At 41.7% G+C, this 27,922-nt stretch overlaps 1 protein-coding gene across 1 annotated transcript in view; it reads right to left on the bottom strand.

Annotated features, from left to right (window-relative positions):
* The window catches only part of LRP5 (LDL receptor related protein 5), a 70,211-nt gene extending 43,533 nt beyond the window's left edge, over window positions 1–26,678 (bottom strand). The window contains exons 1-5 of the mRNA XM_053449679.1: window positions 26,553–26,678; window positions 8,200–8,593; window positions 6,307–6,504; window positions 3,081–3,277; window positions 1,314–1,445 (exon numbers count right to left, since the gene is read on the bottom strand). Coding sequence (XP_053305654.1) covers window positions 1,314–1,445; window positions 3,081–3,277; window positions 6,307–6,504; window positions 8,200–8,593; window positions 26,553–26,616 — 985 coding nt within the window. The 5' untranslated portion in view covers window positions 26,617–26,678. The remainder of the gene's footprint in view (window positions 1–1,313; window positions 1,446–3,080; window positions 3,278–6,306; window positions 6,505–8,199; window positions 8,594–26,552) is intronic.
* Window positions 26,679–27,922: the final 1,244 nt, after the last annotated feature.

Genomic DNA, 27,922 nt, shown 5'->3' with positions numbered 1-27,922 from the left:
AGCGCTCTTTTAAAACGTCACTCTTGTCCCCAATTAAAAACTCAAAAACAAAGCGTTTGAGGGAAAACATTTGCTTTAGAGAAGGAATGCATAAATTCTCCATGACAAAAAAAAACCCCATTCTGACATGTTCCCGTTTTGCTTGTAAATTCTAAGAGGGTAGCCACGGACAACTGTGGGGATAAAAGGGAGCGCTGCAGTAATTATACACCCTGACAAATGGTTGCAAGCCTCCCCATTCCACAATAACTCTGTTCATTTGTAAATGAGTGGCCCATGTTCTCGATCAAGGAGCCCTGATGGGCCAGGCATGGAAATTAGCGGTTTGATTTCTAAAGCAAATGTTTACTGCCCACAGACACCCTTAATAATGGCTTTGTGCCTCTCGGTGACCAGAGGTCTCGTATGAAAAAAGGGGTTTCAATGCAAGAGTCTTATTTCATTTGGGATCACTTCATGGCTATTCACGTATTGTAGCTTATTACTAAGCCATTTATTGGTGAAGCAAGATGAAACTTACGTGCAGGAATAATAGGCATAGGTATGACTTTAAATCAGAATGACACGTCCATAAAAGAGACAGAGACTGGGCATTCCACGGGCTGAGTGGGACTGCAATGTCCGAGTGCTGTGAGAGAACTCACGTGACATCAAGTGCTCTTTGGAGTGTTAGAAAGCACGATGACCATAAAATGCACTCAGCGCGGGTTACAGTGGTGTCGCTGCGCCTCCGGATCAGTCACATTACAGAATGCAACAAAAACTCCTAGAGAGGTTCAGGGGGTCTCTGGAATTCAACCCCAATATCAGAGGTATTATACAAACATCCATCCAGTCTCTGGTCATCCAGTCTCTGGTCATCCAGTCTCTGGTCATCCAGTCTCTGGTCATCCCACATTTTTCTTAGGCAATTCAACACACTGGCTTTTATCTTATAGGATCAGCTGATTTGTTCTAATGATGTGTCTTCAGGTCTCTGGAAGGTTTGTTTGGATGACAGTCCCTGCATATGTTCTATTCACAGTCTCTTTCCTTCTTGTCTCTCCTCCAGAAAAGGACTAAAGGAATCATGATCTTTTCTGATAAGCGGAGATGCCAGGATTGAACCCGGGCCCTCGTACATGCGCTCTACCACTGATGTACATCCCCCAATGCTTCATGCAACCTTCTCCATGCTAATCTTATCTGTATTCTTCCAGTTTTAGTACTAGTGATGCTGAAGCAGCAATGTGCCGCACAATCCGCTACCCAGCGCCTCTGCAGCAAATCTGCAGAAATCCCGAGTCGAGAATAATAAAATACCATTGCTTTACCTGTCTTGCAAGTTTTGCCATCCTGAGTCAGCTGCACTCCAGTGGGACAAGCACAGGCGTAAAAAGGTTCTCGTGGGGACAAAAGGCAAAGGTGGGAGCAGCCGCCATTATCATCATCACATGGTGAATAGACTAAGGGGGGAAAAAACAAGAATAAAGGTTTGAGTAACACCGTAGATTTACAAGCCAACAGCAATAAATGGAGAACACTGCCAATTTCATAATCTTAAAAAATCAGGTGTAACCCCTTGCCACTGCTCGCTCTCCGTGTCTAGATTCAGTGGGTGGAGGTGACCAGGAACCTGTGTAAATAATGGTCCAGCAGAGCAGCAGGTAACACCGCACAGGGCCCGGCTCGCAAGCTTACAATCTAGAGGGAATGGCGCATGTAGAGGCTCAAGGTATAGTTAAAGATGGTGCCATGGAGGACTGAGGCTGCGTTAGCAGCAGATAAGAAGGTTCTAACTAAAAAGATTGCAAACTTCTCTGAACTGGGTTTTGACTTTCTTCTTCACTGCTGAGTGTGAGAGTAAAAGATTAATTTAAATAATGCTACCATCGTGTTTTTCAACCAAATTCTGTATGCTGGAGAAATAGTTTTCACATTCTTATTTTAAAGCAGGTCACACTTATTAAATGCAGGATAAACACACAGTGGAAATTCGCTTTTATTAAATTCTTTAAAAAAAAATGTTAGTGTAGTTGAACAAAAACAAACGCTTTCACTTGGTTTATTTCATGAAGGTTCCGTAATTAAGTTGTAAAACTTCAAGAAAATGCAAACAATGTTCTCCTTTGTCATGGGAAAAAGAAAAGAATATGAAAGGGGGAAATGAGAACATTAAGAAAAAAGAAAATGAAAATAAACATAATAAAGGCTCATTTAAATGGCAAATTAAATTTTCAGAATTGTGAACCAGGACATGAAGTTTATATAAAGATTCCAGTAGTATATAATGTAACAAGGAAAAGAATATTTAAATACTAGGCTATTCTTATTTGTGAACACAGAGAGAACTTCTAAGGAGGTAAAGGCCAGTGATTTGGTTGAATTTTTTGGATGGTTGGCATAAAAAGCAAGAACAAAATTACTTGTTTGTTATGATTTCTGCTGAACGTGTGCCAAATATTTCCCATAAGGCAAGGGCACTGATAGGCAGACTTTGGCTCGTATGAGGTCCACTTGTCGACCAGCCCTGTCAAGCATGTTTCTAAAATATTCTCAAATCTGGCCCTTGGAAATGTCCATATCGTCTGCTGTGGTCAAACAGCTAAGAGCTTCCAGACAGAAACCCCATATCATCATATGTATAGAGCCATTTTTTGCTTGCCATGCGGGGTGTTGTCACAGCCAGCTCCGCCACGGGGGTATATATATATATTATATATATATATATATATATATATATATATATATATGCGCAGAAGGCACTCCCATTCAACGGCTGCTCTTCAATATCTCTAAGTTTAATGAATGCATATGAAGTACCTACAAAGTAAGTTAAGCTGTATGGGACACTATACTTTCCCGTTAATGAATGATCCACCACTGCAAGATTACATTTATTACACTGAAGTAGCCATAAGTAAACTGTAATGAAGCAAGGATTGTTTGAGTTTTATGACATAAAAAGAAATAAAGATTTTGAAACCAGATAAAAGTGTGATCTGCTCCGCAGCCCTTGACCCCAAATACTATAATGCAGACTTGCCAGTTTTAATTCAGTCTACAAGTCCAACAACAGAAATGAGTACGGATTTACTCACAATGCGGCTGGCGCTCCTGGCTGAACACTTGTATGTCCATGGGAGAGTAGAGCGAGCTGAGGATTTCTCTGCCTTTATCTCCGCTGTGTTTATTGCAGGCATGGATGGAGCGAGTCTGCCAGTCCGTCCAGTATAGGGTGTCACCCGCCACCGTCAGAGCAAACGGATGCGTGAGGCTTCCTTCAACCACCTTTTGCCTACATGGGGTAATACCAAAGAGGTCAATACAGAATCACCCGGTGACCCAAACAAGTTTGATCGGCACATAAAAGTAAAAGCATACGGTGACGCAGAGGGACAGTGCGGCGTTTTAGATCTGCACCCATGTCGCTAAAACCACAAACTGAAACAATAAGAAAGAAAGGCTGTGCTCGTAAAATCTCAGGACGTAAAGCGAGAAGATGTTCTACATGGAATGCACGTTTGAGTCTCATATTCTGGAACTTGGAGCCACAATCCATCAGCACACACGTTGGTTGTAACCGATGATCCACGGCTCCAGACATCCGACATAACTATAAAGAAACCATACCCCGCATATAAATGCAGCGTCGTTTAGAATTTCCCAGTCTACGCCATAGTGATAAAACATTAATAAAACATGCCAGTGCACGGATTATTAGAAATAATTGTGCAAAACGCCGTTTTCCGTATAGGTCCTGTATAAAGGATGCTCAATTGTCTTAATATGGATAAAAAAAATAAAAAAAAAGATGAAAACAAGCAATTACTTTTAAATCATGGTTAGCCTTTTAATCTCATACTGATTTCTATTATTATTTATTCTTTTATATAGCGCCATTTTATTAGAGATCGCTGCTAATAATGTTGCTTTAACACAGGAATCATCTCTCTCAGCCGACGCTAAACACGAGATGTTCTCTTTGGCACCGTTTTGCTTTCTGAAAGTGGAAAAATATCTTGCGAAATTCCACACTTTCGCAAACTAAACAAGCATGTTGACAATCGCTGGGAAAAGGTTACAGTCTGACCTCGTATGTAGACTAACAGTATATTTGGTTCTTTCCTTTAAAGTCTTTTTTTTTTTTTTTTTTGAACTACCCAAACCCCAGACATCGCTTTTTGGTTGTTGCTCTCTCAGGCATCACGCATTAGAATGCGCGTGAATTTAAAATCCTGCTAGAATTACTTTTAGGTCTTTGATAAAAGCCGCTTGCACATTTCAAATGACGGGTCTCCCATCAGACAGCAACGACTGTCTAAAAAATTGCACCTGATCTGTGACGGTCACTTACAAGCGAGATGGAAATCACTCGATTTACCCCGAGATAGTAGGTGTAGATCTAAACTAGATTTCCCCTAAAAGAAAAGCCCCATTCATTCACTTTCCTGATCATCAGGAGGTATGTGGTTATACTTCATGTATATTCTGTTGCCAGAGTAGATGGGGAGAAAATGTTCCATGGATTCGAAATGTCATTGTAATATGGTCAGAATACCTGAAGAATAACCATAAATTATTAAAATAAATGGCGGGGTACTTTAATACGGCAACCACAAGCTTTTGTACATAGCGATACCTGGCAAGGAGATCTGGAATGATTTTAGCCATTTCTTCAGTGACTAATGGCAGCCTTTCTGGGACCCTACGTGTTTAGCACATATACACCAGTGAATGGGTAGATTCAAAGGGACTAAATACATTCATCTCATTAATAGAATTTAATAATTGGCATAATAACTTGGCACCTGGATTTGATTGGCTCTATAGTACGACCATATATATTATCAATAAATAAAAATAAATAAGTAATAAGGTATTGATTTCCCACATGCACATTGATACAAAACGGGATACAAATATGAAAGTTGGTCCAGCATTTTGTTAGCGAAGCTGTGTCATCGTCATATTTATAACTAACTTATCTTTTGGGCTTATTTGATTTTTTTTTACTTATTTATAAACCGTTTTAGTATGTTAGAGAACTGGGTGTAACATAGGACCATTACTCATCTATTTAATGAGTAAAGTATATGATTAATCACTCTTGAGATAACATCACTATGCTCGTCACCTGGTGGTGCACACTATGCAAACAAATGGACATCTCTACAAGGAAGCAGAAAGAGAAGATTGCCACATAAAGACAATATACCACGATAAAGACAATAGATATGAGTGTGTTCGACATCTTATTTCAAAACTATGTCCATTAACATGGAGTTGTCAAGGCTTTCCAAAAGATTCTGGAGAGTTTCTGTGGGAACTTTTGCCCATTGATCCAGTCGATCTTTTGTGAGGTCAGACACTGATGTTGGATGAGAAGGTCTGGCTCGCAATCTCTGTTCCAGTTCATCGTAAAGGTGTTGGATGGGGTTGAGGTCAGGGCTGTGTGCGGCCGGTCAAGTTCTTCCACACCAAACTCATACAACCATGTCTTTATGGACCTTGCTTTGTGCACTGGGGTATATTCATGCTGTTATAGAAAAGGGCTTCCCCAAACAGTTCCCACAAAGTTGGACACATAGCATTGTCCAAAATGTCTTGGTATGCAACAGGATGAATTACTCTTCATCTAAGGGTCCTAAACCCTGAAAAACAGCCACACACTTTACAGCAGGCGCTACGCATTCCGGTAAGTAGTGTTCTCCTAATATCGGTCAAACCCTGGTTCATCCATCAGACTTCCAAATAGTGAAATGTCATCCATCACAACAGAGAACACATTTCCAGTGCTCCAGAGTCCAGCGGAGGTGGCTTTACGGCACTGCAGACGACACTTGGCATTGTGTATAGTTATCTTCGACTTGTGTGCAGCTGCTCCACCATTAAACTCCGGCACATAGGGTTTGTGCTGATGTTGCTTCCAGAGGCAGTTTGTAACTCTGTAGTGAGCGAGGTTAGAGAGGACTTCAGTCAGCGGCCCTGCTCTGTGAGTGTGAGTGCTCTATCACTCCAGGGCTGAGCTATTACTCCTGGACACTTTCACTCCACAATAATAGCAGAGAACACGGGCTGAAATGTCATGGCTTTCCATGACAGTGCCATGCTTAAAGTCAGTGAACTCTTCAGTACAACCCATTCTACTGCCGATGTTTGTCTATGGAGACGGCTGCCTTGATTTTATACACATTTGTAGTGTGACTGGAACACCAAAATGCAATTAGGAGGGTGCCCACGTACTTTTGGTGGTATATACTTGACTGTTAATAATCAAGTTTGTACATTAACGCAAAAACAAAAAAGAAACAGCAAAACACATACCTGTAAGAACCATCCAGATTGGCTCTGTGAATGAAACTCAGTTTGGCATCTGCCCAGTACAGCTTTAGCTCTTCCAGGTCAATAGTTAGCCCATTGGGCCAATAAATATTGCTATCGACGATAATTTTACGGCTGCCCCCATCCATTCCAGCACGCTCAATCCGTGGGGTTTCTCCCCAATCTGTCCAGTACATGTACCTGCAAAGAGAAAAGAAATCCATTCCTAATCTCAATCACAATTAGATCAGTGGTTTTTGTGTGTGTGTAAATATCATTAATATTTTATATTATGGTCGTTTTTAAATAAGACAGTTATACATACATTAATATTCTACCACTCTTGGAAAGAAAGACAAAGGAATGTTAATGACAATTAGTATGTAGATCATTTGGCTCATTTCATTATTTTTTTTTTATTATTATTATAAATGTCCTTAGCTATATAAACACTGAAAGAAAAAAAATGTGGCAAGGAGATAGGGTCATGGGAACATTTTTCTTTAATTATTATTATTATTATTAATGGGGGATTTAGTCATACTTGCCAATTTTCTATACTCCCACCGCAAGACACCACGAGTTGATGCCTCTCCTTATGCACAAACCAATGGCCGTCGCGGACAATATTTATGTGACAACTTGCAACAAACAGGACGTTGGCTGGGACAGCAACACATGGAACATAAGCCTGCTTCTGGAGAGTGACCGGGAAGTTTCAGGGATGCTGGCAGCTATGTTTCTACTTACGTTGGCACAAATGGGTGATGTGAATGGGGAAGTATGGAATAGTATATCAACACCTTGGGAGCTCACAGATCCCTCAAGGTGAAACACCCCACTTCAATTCTTGTTCAAACGACTTTTTTTTTTCTGGAGCTGCAGTGTTTCCTGAAGGTAAGTGCCTATTATTTTTTTCCCCTAGGTTTGAAGAATGTACATTAAAGTATGTATAAAATATTCTTCCCCACACACTGGAGTGTCTCTTTAAGACTCTTTGATCTGCCATGGCTCTATCATAAAAGCCCGGACAGCCAGAACTGTCAGTACCCCAAGGCTGCCTTTTATAAAGGGATACCACAGCGACAGCAACCCAGTGAACGCCGACCAAACAGACATGAAAGCGCAGAGGACAAAACAAATATTTACTTTAAATAGTAATTGAGTGAGCATTACACAACAGAAAAGTAATCAAAGACAAGCTGGTAAACACAACAGCAGCAGCTTGTTAAGGTCAAGATCACAAAGTACAAGAGGAGGAACCACAAAGACGATGGTGTAATGTGAAGGTAGGTGGTGTTCAGGACGACAATCGTTCGGATGGCTTTGTTTTTGCAAGGTTTCACAACACAAAACAAACACCAACATCTTCATAATAAAACAAAAACTTCTAAAGAGCAGTTTAGGCAATCTGTTATAGCGTGACTACTGGTCCCCCCAACTTAAAGGGTCGATTTACTGCCCCTGACACAAAAGGTTGCATTATTAAAGTACTTGCCCAAAGGTACAAGCTGCAGCTTCATAACTGCAGCCTCCCTTCTCCTCTGGGGTCTAACAGTTCTCAATTGCATCTTCTCTCGCTTCAGTCCGCACCAACAAAAAGGTGCCTCAACCACTCCTCACATACATCGACTTAACGTTAGGGGAAAGATTATCAAGCAGATCCTGAGAACGGGAATTTAAGACAGCCACCCCATGGTACACACATAAGGAAAGTTTGAATACATATATATATACACCGCTTACAAAACGTGACAACTATTTGAAAAGTGGCAGTATGGCTACCAGATGAGTATGGTGACAGAACAGGAAGGACAATTAAACATAAAAACTATATGTATAAAAAGAAACTCGATGATAATCTTGAACATAGAGGCATTAAAGCCAACAACGTACCCATGTGCAGGATCGAGAGCTATGGCTCTTGGTTGATCGAGATCTTGCCAAAAGAGGACTTTTCTGTACGTCCCATTGAGGTTGGCAACTTCTATTCTGTTGGTTTCGGAGTCTGTCCAGTATAGTTTTTTGCCAATCCAGTCACAAGCCAGACCGTCTGGAGAAACCAACCCAGATATGATGACATTCTGCAAGCTCCCGCTGTGATTATAAACAGTTTGTTTGATAGACTCTTCACTGACGTCTGTCCAGTAAATAATTCCTTTGGAGTAGTAGAAGTCCACAGCAGCAGCATCCTCCAAGCCGCTTACCACAACAGTAGACTCCAGCTTTGATCCTCCTGCATCAACCAATCTGACATCCCGACGGTTGGCGAAAAGCAATAAAGGGGCCGCTGGAGTAAAGAGGGAGAAAAAATAATGTATCAATATCAGGTATTCTTTAACAACGATACAACACAATTGCAGACCAATCCAGTTCATCCCTCCAACACATTTGGTGAAATCCCATACAAATGTTACACGGGATTTACGTGAGCAGGGCAGTCAACACACATGTAATCTGCAGGCATTCTGAAACATTGCTAACATTCTAACAAAAGTACGTCCTTCAAGCACCGGCAGGAAAGAATACTATCAGGATATCCTCAAGTGACCGTGAGGGAGCCGGTAGCTGTCACACTGACAGGTTCATCACAACTCTGGAAAGAATTTCAACAAAAAGTTGGCCTGGGGGCACCCGAGTGTTTTCACAGAACAGTTCAATCTCAGGACGACATATCAAGTCGTAAGAATACAATGTCTCGGGAGAGACTTCTATCCCTATTCACCATTATACTGGTATTATCACCCAACTCTCACCCAACCTGCCACTCCAGCGGCAGCGCGGGTGTCGCGGCGTGCGGCCAGCGGCTGGATACGCTCGGCCACATGATACGGCGGTATCAAAACTTAACATACGGCCCCTAAAAGTGCCAGGGCCGTCCCCTCGTCGCCAGTCCATCTGTGGATAATATTGACCATGTTCTAACACCGCCACAGGACAAAATCAGGAGGGTTGCTGGACACAACACAATTTATACAAAGATGTCAAACACATCTTCGGTATATAACGATTTTGTTCTCCTTGGAAGTTAAAATGGCTCTTCATGTGTTGTTGTTTTTTTAAACCCTTATATTGATTTAAATCTGTGAATTTACATTAAACTAGGATTTGTAGCCTCTTACGGTCATCCACTCTGTAATTATGGTTGAGTTTTGCATAAGGTCCCTGGCCTTACGGCATCATGTAAGTAGGTTTCCAAAGTATTAATAAAGCAGGCAAAGGAAGATACACAATGAGGTGTCTGAACTATCTGTTTTCATAAACCTTCGGCAAACGAAGCCGACACACGGAAATGCAAATAAATGAACAAGTATCGCCACCCACTTCAAAGCAAACACATTGAGAAAGGGTGCCTTGCATGGGCTCCTTCATGAACGTATTGTTTACCCAGCCAGCCGGCAGCAAAAGAAACAAAGTTCATGCAGAGACTGAAAAATACTGGTCAAGGACTAAACTACATTAAAAATGGAACTGGTGAGTGTACCTCACTCGTGCTCTAAATCTGCATTTTTAACCCCAGAAATAATATATTTATTAATAGTGGTGCAATTAAAGAGGTTCCTCTTTATTATTTGTAGACTTTCCAAACCAAACCCTTTAGCGGCTCCCTTAAAAAAAAGCACAAAATAATTTGCCAATATGACCCTTTTTGTTAAGATTAAGCCTTAGGGTCATTTCTGAAAAAGAAAAAAAAAAATAGCCTGCAATTTGTGTTTGTGCAATTAATAACAATTAGACATGTTTCACAGACAAATAAATGGCATCAGTGCAAGGATCAGAACTGACATTTAAGTAGAAAAAAAGGGATCCAGAATATAAATTTAGAAAAAAGAATCTCCTGCTGATGTTAACTCCATGGGAGACTCGCTGCTTCCTAATGCTTTAGAACAGGCGCGTCCAGTCTGCGGCCCTCCAGCTGCTGCAGGACCACATCTCCCATAATGCTCTTTCAGTTAAGGTGCTGGCTGAGGAGGATGGGAGATGTAGTCCTGCAGCAGCTGAAGGGCCGCAGTTTGGACGCCCCTGCTTTAGAAACATAGAACTACTGGCTCTAAGTCCCGTTAAAAGTAATAGCTTGAAGCTTGTAAGAACTTGGGGGGGGTGGGTAATTGCTCCCTTCTGATTCAGTCCATAGGGGCTTCAAAGTTTTTAGTCCCATGCCAAATTCATACTTCCAATTATCTGCACTATTGTGAAACAGTCCCTTTAAAAGCAAAAATCTAAGCTTTGATGAAAAGCCATTGGCAAAAAGCGCTGTCTCTGGTACGCCAAGAAAACAAGAGCGTGATCAAAGTCAATCCGCGCACGTGAGCGAGGTGATGTGCCAGTCCGTTGCTACACGAACCAAACATCTGGATCCGCCGAGCGAATAAAGCAAAAGCACAGCCTTATCTTTACTTTCATTAAAACATTTTACATTCTAAAACAGAAAAGTAGGTAGAGTTCCAACAGAACACACACACACTCATACACACACACTCACACATACACACACATACACACACAGACACACACATACATACACAAAAAAAAACCACCTTAAATATTTCAAGCAATGTACAGAATACACAAGCGTTCAGCATACTGATCTCCATTGTTCTATAGCTTCCTATAAGCACAGGTGGGTGACCGGATTCCTTGTAAGACACGCAACCTGGAAACAGCACATTTCACTTGAATGCCTCCTCCAAAGGCTTCTGGGAGAAAGACTTCTTCAAAGTCACAGAACAAACAAAAGTATCCAAACGCGTGCTCTCTTTTCAGGAACACAACGTGGAAAGGTTTATATAACAAACTAAAAACAAGCCAGCCCTAAAAAGCGAGCTCTGTAAGACACCTTTATGCATAGATTAGCACCTACGTATTTGCACAAACAACGTTAATAATATTACCTGCTGATACTTGTCAAAATACACCGGTTACGGTTGGAGTGTTAATAGTAACAAGACCGGCAATCAGTTTGATACATAAACTAAATGCCTTCAAAGAAATAAGGTTAAAAAAATAAAAAAGCGCAGTAATCCTAAAGTATCCTTAACTTCAACTACCTAAAGCTTGTGCTTTTTGTTTAGCATTCAGTGCAATTGTTTTCAGCTACATGTTTAACCCCGCGGAAGCCAAGATCAGAGTCTGAGAGTGGAAAGGACAGCATTCCCGAACCGGTTTCCTGAAGTTCTCTCTCTTCTCTCCTCTTATAAAGGCTGCCTGAGCCATCATCATCATCATCATCATCATCATCATCAACTTAACAAGAAAGCAGAGATAGCGTAATGGAATAATCCGGGGAAAGGGAAGCGATGATACGTCCGCACCCTTGGTATACACATACGGCGGGTTTTAATCTATATATCATGGGGTGGCGATCTTTCTCCAGCAATAATCTTCGGATACGGCGCTTATTGCGTCTAGTAACCGGTCACTATACCTAGAGTCCTGGCAGCCCATTGTAAAGGGACACTTTAATGCGTACGATAGCTGTGTGGCGCCTTTACATTTCCACGCCGTCTGTATGCGAATGTTTAAATAGCAGAGGCTACGCTACAGTAAATGCCAAGGCGTGAACGAGCTGGTGATTTACAGAGGTAAATGTATTGACAGATACAGGAAAACGGTTTCAAAAATAGACATGAGTAAATAATCATCTGAGAAGCTTATCAGGTTACCCGTTTATATATTGAGCTGACATCCGGAGATAAGGGAAAGGATTGTGTAACTAAATAAATGTACACTACCTATACCTACAGCTTGTGTTTTGTTGTTTTTTTTTATCAATCCGTGCTATCGCTTTGGCAATATCTAGAATTATAGTTCATAGAACAGAAGACTGGCAGCAGTCAGTGGCAAAGTCAGCATTATCTACATAATTTCCCATCCTTGGGGTTCTCTCCCTTCATCTCGCCCCCCAAACTCACATGCAAAGGCAGACATAAATGAATCAAAGATGTTAATATGCCTTTCCCAGCATTACATATGTAAGGGGGGGGTAAATGTATATATTGCTTATTTTAATCTGAAAACATTTACATGGACAAGTCTGCCTTAATCATCAAGAGCTACAAAATAATATTTTTAACAGAGCATAGATTATCTGTGCTAAATGACACTGTCACTAATAATATAGAATATATATATATATATATATATATACACACACACATATACATATTCACATACATATAAAATATATAATATATTACACACAGAATAAGAGAACATCCAGCTTCTTAGGTTACTTAAGTGGCTTAAGAGTCTGAGCCTCCGCATTCAGAAGCGAGAAACGGGCCCCAGCTGTTATTTATACATATGGAATGAAAGACTTGCTTAAATAAATATTTTCACAGCCCATATTAAGTCCCGATCCGATTATTCACCAAATACACACCAACTATGCCAGCATGCTCTGGAATACTCGGCACCATACCGTGATTCAGTCAGGGGCAAAGAATAAATGGCATTGATGCATATACCATTCGTTAGTTAGTTGACTGCTAAAGGAGTGTATTCACTAATATTATTGCAGACCTCTCTGTATGCATGACAAACACCCCGACTCCATTATTATTCCGCCTGTGATAACCAATAGAACATCTCAGTATTAATTGCCCAGCCATACACTCTGACTACTGAAAGATAAAGCCAGACGTTTGTAAACGCTAACCATATATCACTGTATACAGCGCGGGAGTTTTCATGCTCAGGTATATATGATAACGTATGCGCTTTAATATATATCCAAAACTAGACTTTCACGTATTGACGGTAGGAAGATAAATTACCAGCTAAACACAATATACTTCGCTATGTCTTGGCTTTGCTATTCATTAAAAGCGAGGAACAGGGACCCAACAATATAAAGTCTGTAAAGCATTCGCAAACTTTCCAAACAATATGCTAAGTGTAATTGTAATCGGCGCTTATTGACAGGGGTGTCTGCACTTTGTGAAAGAGGCTATTGTTCTAGACGGAGTTCAGAGCAGGTGAGAAGTGTCTATTGGAATCGCACATTCATCATTTCCCAAATCAGCCGTCTCCTGAATGCTTGTTCCGTGACCCAGACGGCCGGCCACAGGTGAAGCTTCGCGAGGACGCGCCCAGAGTCTGCTAGGGGAATCAAGAACCGAGTGCTGTTGTGTTTTGGCATCCTCATGCAGCACACAATATCTATTACTCCAAATCATGGCGTTAGAACTGAATGCCTGCCTTAAGACAGAAGACATCTACCGGTCGCAAAGGCTTGGGGGGGTAAAACATCTTCATACACACCTGAGTAAAAGGTACCTTGACACGTTGTCAGCTAATTGACGGCAAATGGGAACCAGATGATCTAGTTTACCTTCACTTTAATGATCTAGTCTCTTTAAAAGCTTTGAAGGGTAGAATGCAATCTGTGGGCTGAACCTCAAGTACAGGGTTAAGTGTATCCCGAGACCTTTTTGCGTCTTTCGAATAGAATATTCCTAGATATATAGAGCCAGTCAATACAATACAAATCAACTACACGCAGATGGTGGCTATAATCATATAGGTCCGTGGGGGAAAACGCGGGCTTGTAAAGGGGACATCGTCACGGCCCCAATTTGTTCTTAATGAAATCTGCAATATTTTATCATCAAGCATACACAAAGGACATATTATTGCACTATAATACAATCAAAGTTATCTTGGAATGGTTAAAATATTACACATAGTCTTAGAGACTTAAAGGCAACTTCATAAAGTCATAAAGGAGAAAAGCGACACTTTGTAAAAATCAGCTGCTTCCCAACACGGATTCCGGCGCGCACGCCTAAAGGGGACAAAGCGCAATATCTGAGTCCATTAACAAATAGATCTATTAAAAGAAACGTCTGTGTCCCAGAAAGTAAAACAGGATACCGCATTGTCTAAAAATACGCAGGACTCCGCAATGCCGCTGTGTTTATGCGCTTGTTAAACTAAACGGAGACAGGCTTTGTGCGTTGACACGCTGCCCATCTTAAATATGTGCTAGAATCCTCCCCGAGGAAACTTTGGTTCTCATTAGAACGCGCGTTGTAAGCCAGTAGAGGAATTCAGGTTTTTTTTTCTTTTTAGGCTGAAGCTGAAGACTGTAATGGAGTGTAAGAGCCCTTGTCTCCTTCTGTGCCAGTATATCACAATGTTATTATCCTTGTTGTTCATTTTCACTGTCCCCCTATTGTATGGAATCGGCTGGCGCTCTAGGAATCAAATCTCATTTAAAATACTACACTGAGAAGAGAAAAAAAATGAGAGCGGAATACAGTCCATCGTGAATGAACTAGCAACATTGTGAATGCACTAACAATATTGTGAATGAACTAGCTACAATCTCAAACGGAACAGGCATTTCCGTAAATAAAAGTAAGTAAAAGAAAGTTAAAGAAGTTATACAAAAGGTCTCTGTTGCTTTTGGAAACCTAGGACCAGACTGCTAAGAAAGAGGCGGCTCTGACACTTTTAAGGTCAGTGGCCGACTATGACGTAGATGCCGCATGCTATGTGGCCGAGCGTATCTGGTGGCCACACACTGTGGCCACTGGAGACCAGCTGTTAATGGAGCGATGACGGGCAGCGACCCAGAGGGCATTTCCTCAGAGTGCCAGATGGGCTACCCAGAGCCATACAAACCTGTGAATGCATAGGATGCTCAACGCACTTTAGGCCAGATGTATGGCTTATTCCCATGTCTGTTGCCCTTATATAAAAGTCTATAAATGTCCCACTCTGTTCTTAATGCATAAAAATACAAAAATACGGTTAAAAATAAATATATCGTGTCCAGTCTGTCCGTTATAAAAATGTCTAGAAGGTAAAAGTCATTTTTTTTAAAGTTTCATATGTCTCTAAATGGCTAATGTTGACATCCACAGACAAAAGGAGGTATGCTGAAACTATATGCAACAAAACCTCACACATGACGTATAACTTTGTATTTAATGCCCAAAGAAAAATATTTTTCTTCCTCTTTAAAAACGATACACAGAAATGATCACTTAACTTCTGCTTAGCCAGGTTTATAAACACAGACAAGGATAATGCCAGCAGTAATTAAAACCGTCGGATAACACGAGAGAAGAATTTACATAAAAAGAAAATGTGTTCTAATAACGAGAATGGGAACTAATCTCCGCTAGAACCGCGGGTATCGATGTATAATTAACTGAATCAGCCGCTTAATTTAGTTTTCATATATATATATATATATATATATATATATATATATATATATATATATATATATATATATATATATATATATATATATATGTATATATATATATATTACAGGATGAGGAAAAAGTATCTGAATGTCGCTCTCAGAGTATCTGCATGATTATTCCTCCCCATTGTCTCTATACATATAAAAGCCTTGTCACGGTCAGTGACGTATACACGGCATAGGGCGGCAGTCCCCCTGGTTCCTTTGAAACTATTAAAGTTTCCGATCATTATTGAGGCTCAGGTAGCCGCTGTAAGGGGAGGTGGAAATAACACAAAGTCTTAGAATCTGTGAAATAACTGACAAGCGCCGCAGCAACACAGTACCGAGGAGCGTTTGATGCGCTTCACACTTCAGGGAAATAGTTGAAAGGACCAGGCACCTGAAAGGCCGTATGATGCCACCGGCCAGCAGCGCTCCAAGCCCCTAAAAGTCAATGTGGGTACCTGTATGCTCCCGAGCAGATAACTGATAATAAGCATCTGGGAATGCCTGTCGAAGGCGATAGTGCTAGACTCAGACACGTAGTAATATACTGCTATTAATATATACATTTCAGACGAAACAAACAGTACTATGCTGCGCAGGAGAACATGATTGATGCAGCTCAGTACTTTTTGACAGGCGACACAGAAGGCACAGAATTGAAATCCACGCATCGCTGGAAATGAAATCGGTGTTTGAGACGGTAAAATAAACAGCTCTTTCATGGAAGAGATTTCTGGAGGTGCCAGAACAAGAGACCAGCAACGCATCCCCGGCAAAGCTTTTCCTGCCCAAACCTGCTTCCCATAAAGTGGACTCGCCGGCCGAGCATTTCTGTTCACATAAAGCGACTTCCTCCAAAAAATAAATAAAAAGCCCCAGAGATGACAACAATAACCCCCCCCCCAAGAAAATCCGGAATTTAATAATAAAGCAGTTTATTGTCAATGTACAGATTAGAGTCTTTTGGGACAAGTAGTGCGAAGAGAGGGACCGTTTCTCTCATCTGAATGATGGCTTGTAAGACAGTGACCCTGTAATCTGTACAAATAATAAAAACCTAATAGCTTTACAACATACAACGAATAATAAATATATATAATAAAAATGTTTCAGCCTGTCTGTTTTCCCCACATTGGCCGCCGACCTATATATAGTGGTCACCCTATGTATGGTGGTGTATGATTAACGTGCCCTTCTGTTCATAGGACTCTTATTACGTTCCTCATGGATCTAAATGCAAATAACATGGTTTTGATCATTTGTTTTAAAGATGCCAGAGAAATTTGGAACAACCATAAGTTACAGCCAAACATGTTCTAGGAAAATACCGAATATAACATGGCCTCAGCTGATATGAATGAATTAGGCCGCCACGGAATCAACAAGGACATAGCGGGCGATGAAGACTGAAGACCGTCTCATTCCTGTAAATCCAAGACTCACTGAAACAAGCTGAGAATCTCCCATCCTCCTTGAAACATTTTACACAGTTCTTATAGAAAAAAATGGAAGCTAAACATAAAACACAACATACAGATACTTTGTGTTAACACAATATGACACTTTGTAAGGTATTTGTGATAAGATATGTCTCCTCTACTGAGAAACACAACACAGATTTATAATCCTGGAGCAAACATTTAAAAAGTAGCAAAGGAACCAAAAGGTATCTGCATGCTGATTGGACCAAACCCAGGGTTGCTATGGTGATAAGACCACTACTGCACCTGAACATCTCACGGTCTGCAGTGGATCCCCCTTTCCAGATTCTACAGCTTTTAAAGTCTATATATATATATATATATATATATATATATATATGTTATTTTATACATGGCACTGGAAACAGGGCACGCTCAGTGCCCATAGATAAACATAAAGGGATACAACAGGGTACAAGAATTATTTTAAATAGGAAGAACAAGCAGTCGAAGACTAGAGGGTTAATGTAATGAAGCAAGAGGTTGGTGTATGGAACAGCCTTTCAGGAGAAGAGGTTCACACAACAGATGAAGCCTTGGGGGGTCTCCACAGCTCATCGAGCGTCCCATAAAGAACCAGGCAAAGCATTATCGCAAACAAAAATACACCGATCCCTCCGTGCCCCGTAGCACCGCGTGACCACGTGCCTCCACCGGAACTTGCTGGCTGTCAAATTCCTTTCAGAAAAGGCTTGCGCCGAGTCTTCGTGTTTAATAAAACTGCCGATCGCCCTCGTATGTAAAGCACAACAAAAACTTCAGAATGGAGAGAAAAAAAAAAAAAAGAGTTGGGTGCAGAGAATCTCTACCGTAAACTCGTCGCTCGTCACCTAACTGCTTACGCAATGTATTTAATAAAACCGCTTTGACAGATTTAAAGACTATATCTCCGCGGCAAAAAGTAGGAGAGGAGCCTAATTAAAATACAGCACCTGGCGATGAAGTACTAATCGCACACGGCACCGGAAGGCATTAGTAGGTATTAAGCGTGTATTTTATAAATAATAATTATAACATTAGAGTGGCTGATATTCACGCAAGTTCTTCCCGTTCCGACACGTGTCCTCATTAACACGAAAATGCAGGTTCTTCCTCTCGGGTAAGTTCATGGACTAGCCCTCCAGCAGAGGCGGTAGGTATTATGCACAAACAGTTAATAACAATAAGCTAAATGCATCCATACCTATTCGGTATAAGGTTGTTTTACATTGACAATCGCAATTTCTTTGATCTATGTTGTTATAATATATGTTATAAATTTGTGTTCTTAAAATTGTCTACTAATTTCTTGACATTACTCTCTGGTCCTGAGCCGAGCTGGAGGCAGGAGCACCGCAAGGACATCAAGCTCCCACGGCTCATCAAGCTCATTAAAAGTTCATTGCTTTCTCGAAGACCGTTCTGCGGTAAACGGGAACTTGTGTGGCAATCCGCACGGGTCTTAAAAGATGAAGCTGCATCTAAGACTGCATCTAAGACCTGAATGGCACAAGGCTTTTGTGGGTGTGGACCTCTTGGTGTCCAGCTAAAGGAATCAAGAGCTTTCTTCTTCATTAGGAGGCCGCATATTCTGTCACCAAGGTCACCGTGAACCGGTGTAAATATACTAAACGGAGACTGTATTGTAAGAGTTTCTGCCTAGACTTCCCGTGCATAAATAATGTAAATGATTTGAAAGGGCAAGCTGTAGATTTAGAAACCCTTGTGCAGAATCCCATCGTTTTAGCTCCTGGTCCACACAGTAAAGCTGAATGACCTTTCTCCCATTGAGTCAACAGTTTGACTGAGCATATGTTTGATGTAAAATCTGGATAATGCTAAAGTCCGACTACTATTCTCCATGTTAGGCAGATGTCACACTCCCTCCTACTCACTGACCTTCGCGCATAAACATGGTCGAGTCTCCCCGCTTTCAAAACGACAGCTCTTCTAATTACAGGTCATGTCTGGAAACTGGGTGGCCCAATGTGAAAGAAAACAGACCTTCTGGCAATGTTCTGAAAACATCGGTCGAAGAAGCAAATAGCAAAATGTTTCGAATACCTCGGGATTCCACTTGAGGAACACACAAAATGTTCATTGAAGAATTGCGTACAGGGGAAAAGCGACATGCTAATATGCCAAACTACATCTCCCATGATGCTTGGCGAGTCACACAAGGGCCCTCGTTACCAAATGTATTGGTTTGCCTTAGTCTGTGAATTCGATTTTTGTTATACGCTTTGAATGCATGTACTGTATGAACAGCTGCATGAATTGTTGTCGCTAAATCATAAATAATAATAATGTTGTTGCGCTACAATAGTACAAAACCAAAATAAAAGAAAATCAGAAGAAATCATATTATTGAGGAATTAGTTCTCGGTGGTTGAGTAGTACGAGGGCCTGTCGGCTGCCCAGAAACTCTCTGCTTCAAGTATTTTAATGATAAATCTCAAGAACAAGGGAAAAAAGAAATCGCAAAGTCCCTTTTATAATAACACTACAACATCAGGAATTATAAAAAGAAAGGCAACATCAGAAATATGTGAACCTAAAATGCAACATTATTACAAAAAAACTAGTAGAAAAAATAGTAAATTCTCCCAAGCCTGAACAGATTGACATTTGAAATGGTCAACTCAGTTTATTTTATTAAACCAGCAAGGGCTGCGCTCCTAGAGATTAACATAAACAGCATAAAAAGATGGTGGCGTTTCAGAATCCATGGAAAACCGGCTCGTCGGATTAGTCCACCCCCGTATAATTCTTCTTAAAAGGGAATCACCGTCGCAGATTTTTACATGAAGTCACTGATGTTGGGATTTTTTGGTTTCGCCCAATGAAAACAAAGACAGGAGGCAGCCTGTGGCAGAGCCAGCATTACCTCACCAATTTCCTTGGGCAAACGTATTACTCTTCTACTCACCCACCCCTCCAGAAGCTGTCTGTACAAGGGCCGATTGGGTCAACAGTTAAGAGATAGCTTGCTGGAAATGAGCAGATACATTAACCCATGATATACACACAAGACATTTTATTAACACATCAGATTCCTTTATTTTGTGCAGAGAAATGCAAAATGTAGGCTTTGGGAAAAGTACAGGATTTAGTAGCCATATCCACAGATTCCCAATTCCTGTGTGTCTTTTATTTACGGAAGAACAACCACCTACACAGAAGAACAACCACCTACCCACCTAACAGCTACCCGTAAGCATTTGATTGTGACGAGGGATCAGTGACACGCGGTGCAAAGTGCTACAGGGAATTGGGAAAATAAACATTAAAAAAAATAAAGTGTGCTTTTCCCGACCGCTTATAAAAAGGTAGTAGAAGTAAAAAAAAAAGTCAATGCACACGTAACACGACTCCGGCTATTCTCTCAATTCTTGCTTTATTCTAGAAAAAGAAGGAAAAATAATTCCACATTATTTGTCCATTCAAAGCCCCATAAGAACTTCCATCCTTCCCTGCGCAACGCGAGACACCATTAGATGCACCAGTCTTTCTACGGCTCAAATAACGATCCCTGTCCGCGAGTTATTCATCTACTGGGTCAGAGTTTGCCACATTCAAACCCGCTCCGGGAATGCTTCATTCTACCCCGTAGCCCGGAATAGCTGCCAAAAGTCTCAAACTTGCCAAGACAGCCTCGGCTACTGGACGTACATCCCATCTGCCTCCCAACATCTGGATACGGGACGAGGAAGAGTCACGACGCTTTGGCCATCAAAACATCTCACATGGTGCATGGAGTGAAGTATGACATCATACATGCAGAGCGGGACCTTGGAGGGCCAGCCAGTGCAGTCAGATGTTGCACGGAAAGGCTTTGCATTTCCAGGGGAAGAATAAAGTAAGCAATCTGTTTGTCCTAAAGGTTTGTTGAACCAAGTAGAGCTGCTTTCCTACCAACACTGTCTTTGGTTATATATATATTTATTAAAGGTGCATGCAGACGTAAATACGGTGCACCCCTATCTTCACCATTTGCTTATCCTCATGGTTTTTAGGGTTTTTTGTTGGATCAAGGCAGTCATTTCGTAAGTGCTGCTTACATTCTACGTCCTATATATAAACCAGACTACCAAAAATACGAAAGTGGAAACAGCTGCGCGTGTTCCCAAGCCACAAGAGCAGATCGTCTTCACCCGCTGTGAAAATCCAACACGTGCCCGGGTGTGCATGCATTCATCTAAAAAGGGGTATGCATATATTAAAGAGCATTTAACGCATACAATCACTCGGCGAAGAGCACAAGGACGGTGCATGGCTCACATATAAAACATACGGAACAAATTCAGGACCTTGACGGCGTTCCATAGCTGCGTAACTCACGTAGGTTGAGGAATCTCAAGGTTCAAAGGGATGCTTGAAAGGGTTTAGTAGAGTGAGAAACTTTGATTAATGCTGGAAAACAGAGGCCCCGTTTGCAAAAGTGTAAGAAAGAAATAAGAAAGAATAATCTCCAATGCCGCGCAGAATAACACGCCACTAATCCAAGTATAATGTTACCCGAATTCAATGGTGACAGACTGCAACTCTCAATGTGCCCAGCCGCCACGTTCGAGAATTTGCTAAATCACTGAAATCTTCATCCTTTACATACAGTACGTTTTAAAAACTAGCAAACGCTGCTGATTAATTGTAGTTCTCATACATACATATACACACAGCTCAAATGTTTGGGGTCACTTCATAATATATATAAATATACATATATATACATCTGTCTTCACAGGCGTACAGAGGCCCTTCACTCCTCTGTTCCAATGGCCCTTTATCAATCCCATCACTCCTGTGTCCCATTGGCCCTTTATCGCTCCCATCAGTCTTGTGTACCAATGGCGTGTTCTGTTACTTAATCTGACTTTAAGTTGAAAGGGCTAATTGATCATTAGAAAACCTTTTGCAGTCATGTTATACATATATATATATATATATATATATATTATATATATATATATATACATACACATATAGTTAACAACGGTGAAAGCTGTGGACAGCCTCATTCATTTTTGTCAGGAACACACAATTGTCATGTGACGAACGCAGGTACCGATAGGCTGTTGCTGTAGCCACAGGGAACAATAAAATGGGAGCTGCTAATGATTTGCTAAACATGGTGGATACATTTACTGTTTTGTTGCCGCCACAATAAAGATTCCAACAACATGATCGCAGAAATATATTTTCAAAATACCATTCGCTTTAGTACAAGTGCTTTAAAGGGTTTAACTACGCGGCATTGAAACAATAGTGCTGGTAGAATATTTAGTATGTATGTATAGTGTATAATCGTACTCTTATTACAGTGTAAAAAGATAGGCTTTAAATACAAATCTCTCCTTTTATGTCCATGCAGCTCAAGTACTTTGAAATCTTTACATCCCGGCCATTCGTCTTCCTTTATTTACCAAGCTTGTGTTCGCTCCAATTTCAAAGTAAGCTGCCTCGGGTTTCCAAACACTCCCTCTGCTGGGTCCCATCCTCCACGTGAGGCCGGCTCTGGAGTTTGTTTTGGCCGGCCATCCCTACAATGGGGAAGATCCCATGTATAGAACTATTGTTTGGGATTCCCCCCCTCAAAAAAAAAAAAAAAAAAAAAAGAGGGGGATCTCCCTCTGACATCACAGATCCCCATAGGCATTGCCAGCCATGCAACACCATTGTACAGCTCTAAGGAATTTGATGGCGCTAATAAAATAAATAAATAAATTAATAATAACAAAGCCCCGACTACATGTTTATGGGGCAAAAAGAGCGGGATGTATACATCAGCTGAGACTTAAAGGCCAGAGGAAAAAAAATATTGAAAATATTTGCTTTTCAAAGAAAAGAGCCCCAAAACTCACAATCTATCCCCATAATGCCACCAATCAATTGTGAACAAGTTGTTATAGATCTAACACTACATAGAAAGAACACACGTTATTATATATACACACACCTGGGAAAATGCCGGAGGGGTGAGGGACTACCCATCATAAGCTTCTGAAACCGAAAGACATTACATTTATTTTTATAGCACCAGCAGATTCCGTAGCGCTGTTACAAGAGTTAATAAGACAATCTAAAATCACACACGACAACAAACTGGTAGAAAAGGAGAAAAGGGCCCTGCTCTTCCGGGCTTACAATCGAGACAAAAGAAAAGCCATCTCCACAAAGCCAGAAACCCATAGCGTCTTTCTAAATAGCAATTAAAATGAGTACGTTTTGTCCTGTGCAACATACTATTTAAACCCCCGTCTTAATGGCTTCCCATACCATCCACACAAAATGCCCTCAGAATAAAAGTAATACCCCGGGGCATATAATATCGTGCTTATCCATTAATTGGTCTCAGCAGAAATAGGGTTAATAGCAATGACTTCAATATAAACCCAGCCAGCCTCACCATTTAATAGCCCCGGGACAGGCCATGATTTCCAGGACACATTGTTTTTACATGATGCTGACCAGCCCAGATAAAGTGCTGCCCTGCAGTATGGGTGACGTATAGGCTCATGGAAGGGAACCAATTAGTCAGATATACATCCTCCATACCGCAGGGCAGCATTTTATCTGGGCTGGTCAGCAATATAGAAAAATGATATGCGTCCTGGAAAACATGGCTGCTGCGGTCACCCTACTGCCGGGGAGCCCGGTTATCGGGGCACAGAGGGTCAGGCTAAGAGCGATGAGAGCTTACAGGATTTAGTCCGGCGTGGGTTAAAGGACAGGCGATTGTTACTGTTGTGTGTATGCAGGGAATGCTAGAAGTTGTATTGTCCTGGGGAAGGTAGTCTTTGCGAGCTTGGGACACCTTTGAGACAACAATCATATTAATGGTAAACTCATAGACCTCAAAGGTCCCTTGTTCGGATAGTTAAACGGAGCGTTGCATTGAAGAACAAGCTGTGAACCCAACGGCAGACAATCTGCGTCACAGCGATCGGCAAACCTGGAGTAACTAGAAATGGCGTTTAACGTCAGATTCGGGTTTCTGATCATTAGCTGGTGGTTTTGTGTTGCCGTAGTAACCAGCGCTTAACCCTTTCTAGAACACCAGATGTGGGGTCTGTCTGCAATAAGGAAAGAGATGATATCTGGTGCGAAGCACCGAGTACACCCAAGAGGGACTGTCAAAAGGACTCGGCTCTCAAATAAACCACAGAAACCAAGACGAGGTCTCTTCTCAGCCAGCTCTACAAGCCTGATATCTGCACGAGACGCTTTCATCAGTGACAGGGTTTTCCTCTTTCTATGCTTTACCCTGATAGACGTTACGAGGGGCTGTATTTATATACATTTAGTTTTCTATCGGCTCTTCTGTCTTGATAATGTATATATAAACAGATATTTATTGATGGCAGCGAGGTGTTAAAGACGTTAAACCGCCTGGGCGGATATGAAAAGGGCCGCGCCGGTCACAGCGGCTTCCCTCGCCAATGCGCCACGTTTTAGCAAAAACTGCTATTTACAACTTACAAGGAACCCAGAGTCCGGGGCTTGGTAAAAATGTGTTGCAAAGTTTTGGTGGGGGACAGAGCCGTATATCAGATCTGCATTAACGTACAGACCCCTCGCGCGCTCATCGCAGAACACAAACACAGAATTTGATCGGCAGAGTCATTCGGCCCGTCTAGTCAGCTCGTTCTTCCCGATGTAGAGACTCGGACCAGTTCATGGTCTCGTCTTTGGTTTAGAAGCCATAGGCCTGTCCAATGCATGTTTAAATGCCCTCACTGTATGAGCCTCTACCGCTCCTGTTGGGAGGCTGTTCCATTTATCTACCACCCCCTAGATAAAGTAAAACTTTACATTACATGTAAGCCTCTGACCCACTAGCATTAGATCATTACCTCTTGCAGAGAATTCCTAACATAACACCATTTATGGCACCAGCCAAAGAATAGTTTGTGAACTTTGCATTTATTTGCATATTATCGCTGTCGCCGCATCAGGGAAAGCGGGCGGACTAGACTTATCTGCCGCCGTCATATTCTACAGGTCTACGCACCATATGGTTGTCAAACTAAAACCTCAGCAAAAACATGGCGGGCAGGGCTGAACAAAACGTCATCACCGAAATTCATCACCTAGAGAATGTACACATTAATAACGGTTTACTCCGTCTCGCTACATCCACATAAAAAGCCACTCCATAGGCGTGTAATTAAATACCTATATATTATATATATATAGATCAGCATTTAAAATGATATATATATATATATACACACACACTGTATAGTATCTCTCTAAGCACATCTTCTCATATGTAAACACAAAATATATCCATAAGCTCCGTCTACAGTAAAAAAAAAAAAAAAAAAAAAAAAAGTAGGCGCCAGAAGCAAGCGTAACGTTAGAAGTCTCGCAAGCTGCTGGGATTTCTCCAGCCCGTCTCAAAACATATACGATATACAGACCGAAGAGGCCCTGACCTACTAAACAACGCGACAGCCGTCAACCCCAGGCTTGACACTTCAGCCATCACACCGTCCTGATAAAAGGCAGCAGATGACAGAGAGACAGACAGACAGAGATACCAGACCGACTCTGACATCACAGCAAAAAAAAAATGTTATTGAAATACATGTATCAAAAATGCCCAATTTCAAAACAGACACTAGTTTCAAGCAAATGTTTTGATACAAAGAACAAAAACAACAACACAAAACCATCTGGACAACAGGCACTTCCATTAACCCTTTAACCACCAGCATTCTAAAGAAGACAACGTCAGCTTTGGGAAGGTTTCTAGTAAATAAAATAAAAGAAAAAGAAAAGAAAAACAGCCCAGATTATACAAAAAGAAACAATTGCTGTGAGAAACCAAATCCTTACATTCAATACAGAAATGTCTTTAAACGCAAGAGAATAATCGTCAGAAACTGTGATCTCTTAATACGGTGATTGATAAAATAAAAATAAAAATCTGTCCTATGAGCTTGCAATCAGGAAAAATATAGGGAGCAGTCGCATATATGCTAAAAAACAGCATCAGAGACTGTAACACGGCTTAAAAATTGGGCTAATTTATAAATATTTTATTGCTGACAGCCTCCTACAGGCAGGAAGAAGAAAACTGTGTGGTCCTCAGAGCTTGCACTCTAATTCTGGTGGAGGGTCTAATTGTCACTCAAACGGCTTGAACTTTATTTAGCTGACACTGAAGCAGAAAGCATAACAGAGCAAAACAGCTGCCCCGGGCTTCACAGGGTTAAAAGGGCATAATATGACAGAGCTGTGCAGCGGAGAGCGGGGCGCAGACCCGGGACGGACCGGGTTTCAGGGAATATGGTGCAGAAGGAAGGATGGACATGGAGGAATATGCGGGAGTCGGTGGGATTCCGCAGCCCGTGCGCGGCGAACTTGTACAAAGTGACATTTTAACACAATAGCCCCAGCTAATGCCCCGCGGGAGCAGCCTGGGAGACACGGATGCGCATAGTTTACTTTTTATGGCCCTGTGCAGACAGCCCCTCTCTCACACACAGCCGCCGCCGACCTACCCCCGGCAGGCAGTCAGGGCAGGCAAAGTACACCCGGACAGCAACTCGCGCGAGAGGGGTAACAAAACTCACCCTGACCGGACACCAAGCAGCAGCAGCAGCAGAGCAACAGCGCGGCTCCAAGCGGAGCACCCATGTTCTTCTTCGCCGTGCGCTCCCCCCTGTCTACTCCGGGTCTCCTCTCAAGCAGCTCCCATGGCCTCGCACCCCCCTCCTCCTGTCCCGCCTTCCACTCCTTCGACTGCAACTCAGTCAGGACACGACACGCCCCTTCTCGCTGCACACCTTACCAGGCTCGCCCGCGTCCACACCTCTAGACACGCCCTCGCCCTGGCAAACTCGCCGGACACTACTGCTGTCAATCAACCTAGACTACGCCCACTGGACGCTCTACATGTTCTCTTTTTTGATACTGCCCCCATTGAGTGGCAGGCCCACCCACACTTCCAAGGATGCCTTTTCCCCCCTTGTAAAGTTATCGGGGGCGCGGCTATCGGCGTCAGAGCCAGCCCCTGGCAACATGGGGCGGTGCTCTTCATTCTTGAATGAAAGGCAGCGATTATAACTCAGTTCAAAGACAAGGCGAACGACGTAACAGTTTACGTGATATATATCTTATGAAACGTCATAATAATTCACTCAGACCATATTTTAAGACAAAACAATGTTGGGTTTCAATTTATTTCAACGTATTTGTACAACAAAAAAGGTGTCTGGAAAACTCCATGAATCACAAAAAATCGGTTTCATAAAAGAGAAGCAGTCGCATAACTCCCAAGTGTCTCTGTTCAGAAAGGGCAGTCTTTGAGTCTTTGGGACTCACAAAACAGCACAAAATGAAGAAAACACATCCATGCACACATACACACACTAACACACAAACTTTCCCTAACACTCCCTCACTCTAACATCATACACAATATCTTCCTTGCACCACTAACCCTAGACTCACCCCTGACACTAAGGGCTAGACTGGGATAAAGGGAAATATCCCAGTAGGGTGTCTGCCTTGGGGCTGGTCTTGCCCCTCAGGCTGCTACAAAGTTCTTAAAAAAGTCCAACTTGGACTGGCCCACTTGCGGAGGCAATATTACACATAAGTGTGTCTTTAAGCATGAGTGTGTGTTATCATGAGTGGTATGCGTATGTGTGTTTGCATGAGTATGTATGTATTAGTGTGTTAACATGAGTGTAAATGTGTTTGTGTTGGAGTGTGTGTTAGTACAAGTGTGTAGCATGAGTGTATATGTTTTTGTGTTGGAGTGTGTGTTAGTACAAGTGTGTAGCATGAGTGTATATGTGTTAGCATGAGTCTGTGTTAGGGCGTGTGAGTATATATGCGTGTGTAAGTGTGAGAGTGTGTGTATAGATATGTGTGCCATATGTGGTGCAACATGAAGTAAAAATGGAAGGGAATGGAAATTATGTCATCAAGAAATATG

This window comes from Spea bombifrons, chromosome 10 (assembly GCF_027358695.1).
Source record: "Spea bombifrons isolate aSpeBom1 chromosome 10, aSpeBom1.2.pri, whole genome shotgun sequence".
Lineage (NCBI taxonomy): Eukaryota > Metazoa > Chordata > Amphibia > Anura > Pelobatidae > Spea > Spea bombifrons.
The sequence above is the reverse complement of the archived record's forward strand: the minus strand, read 5'-3'. Positions and strand labels throughout refer to the sequence as shown.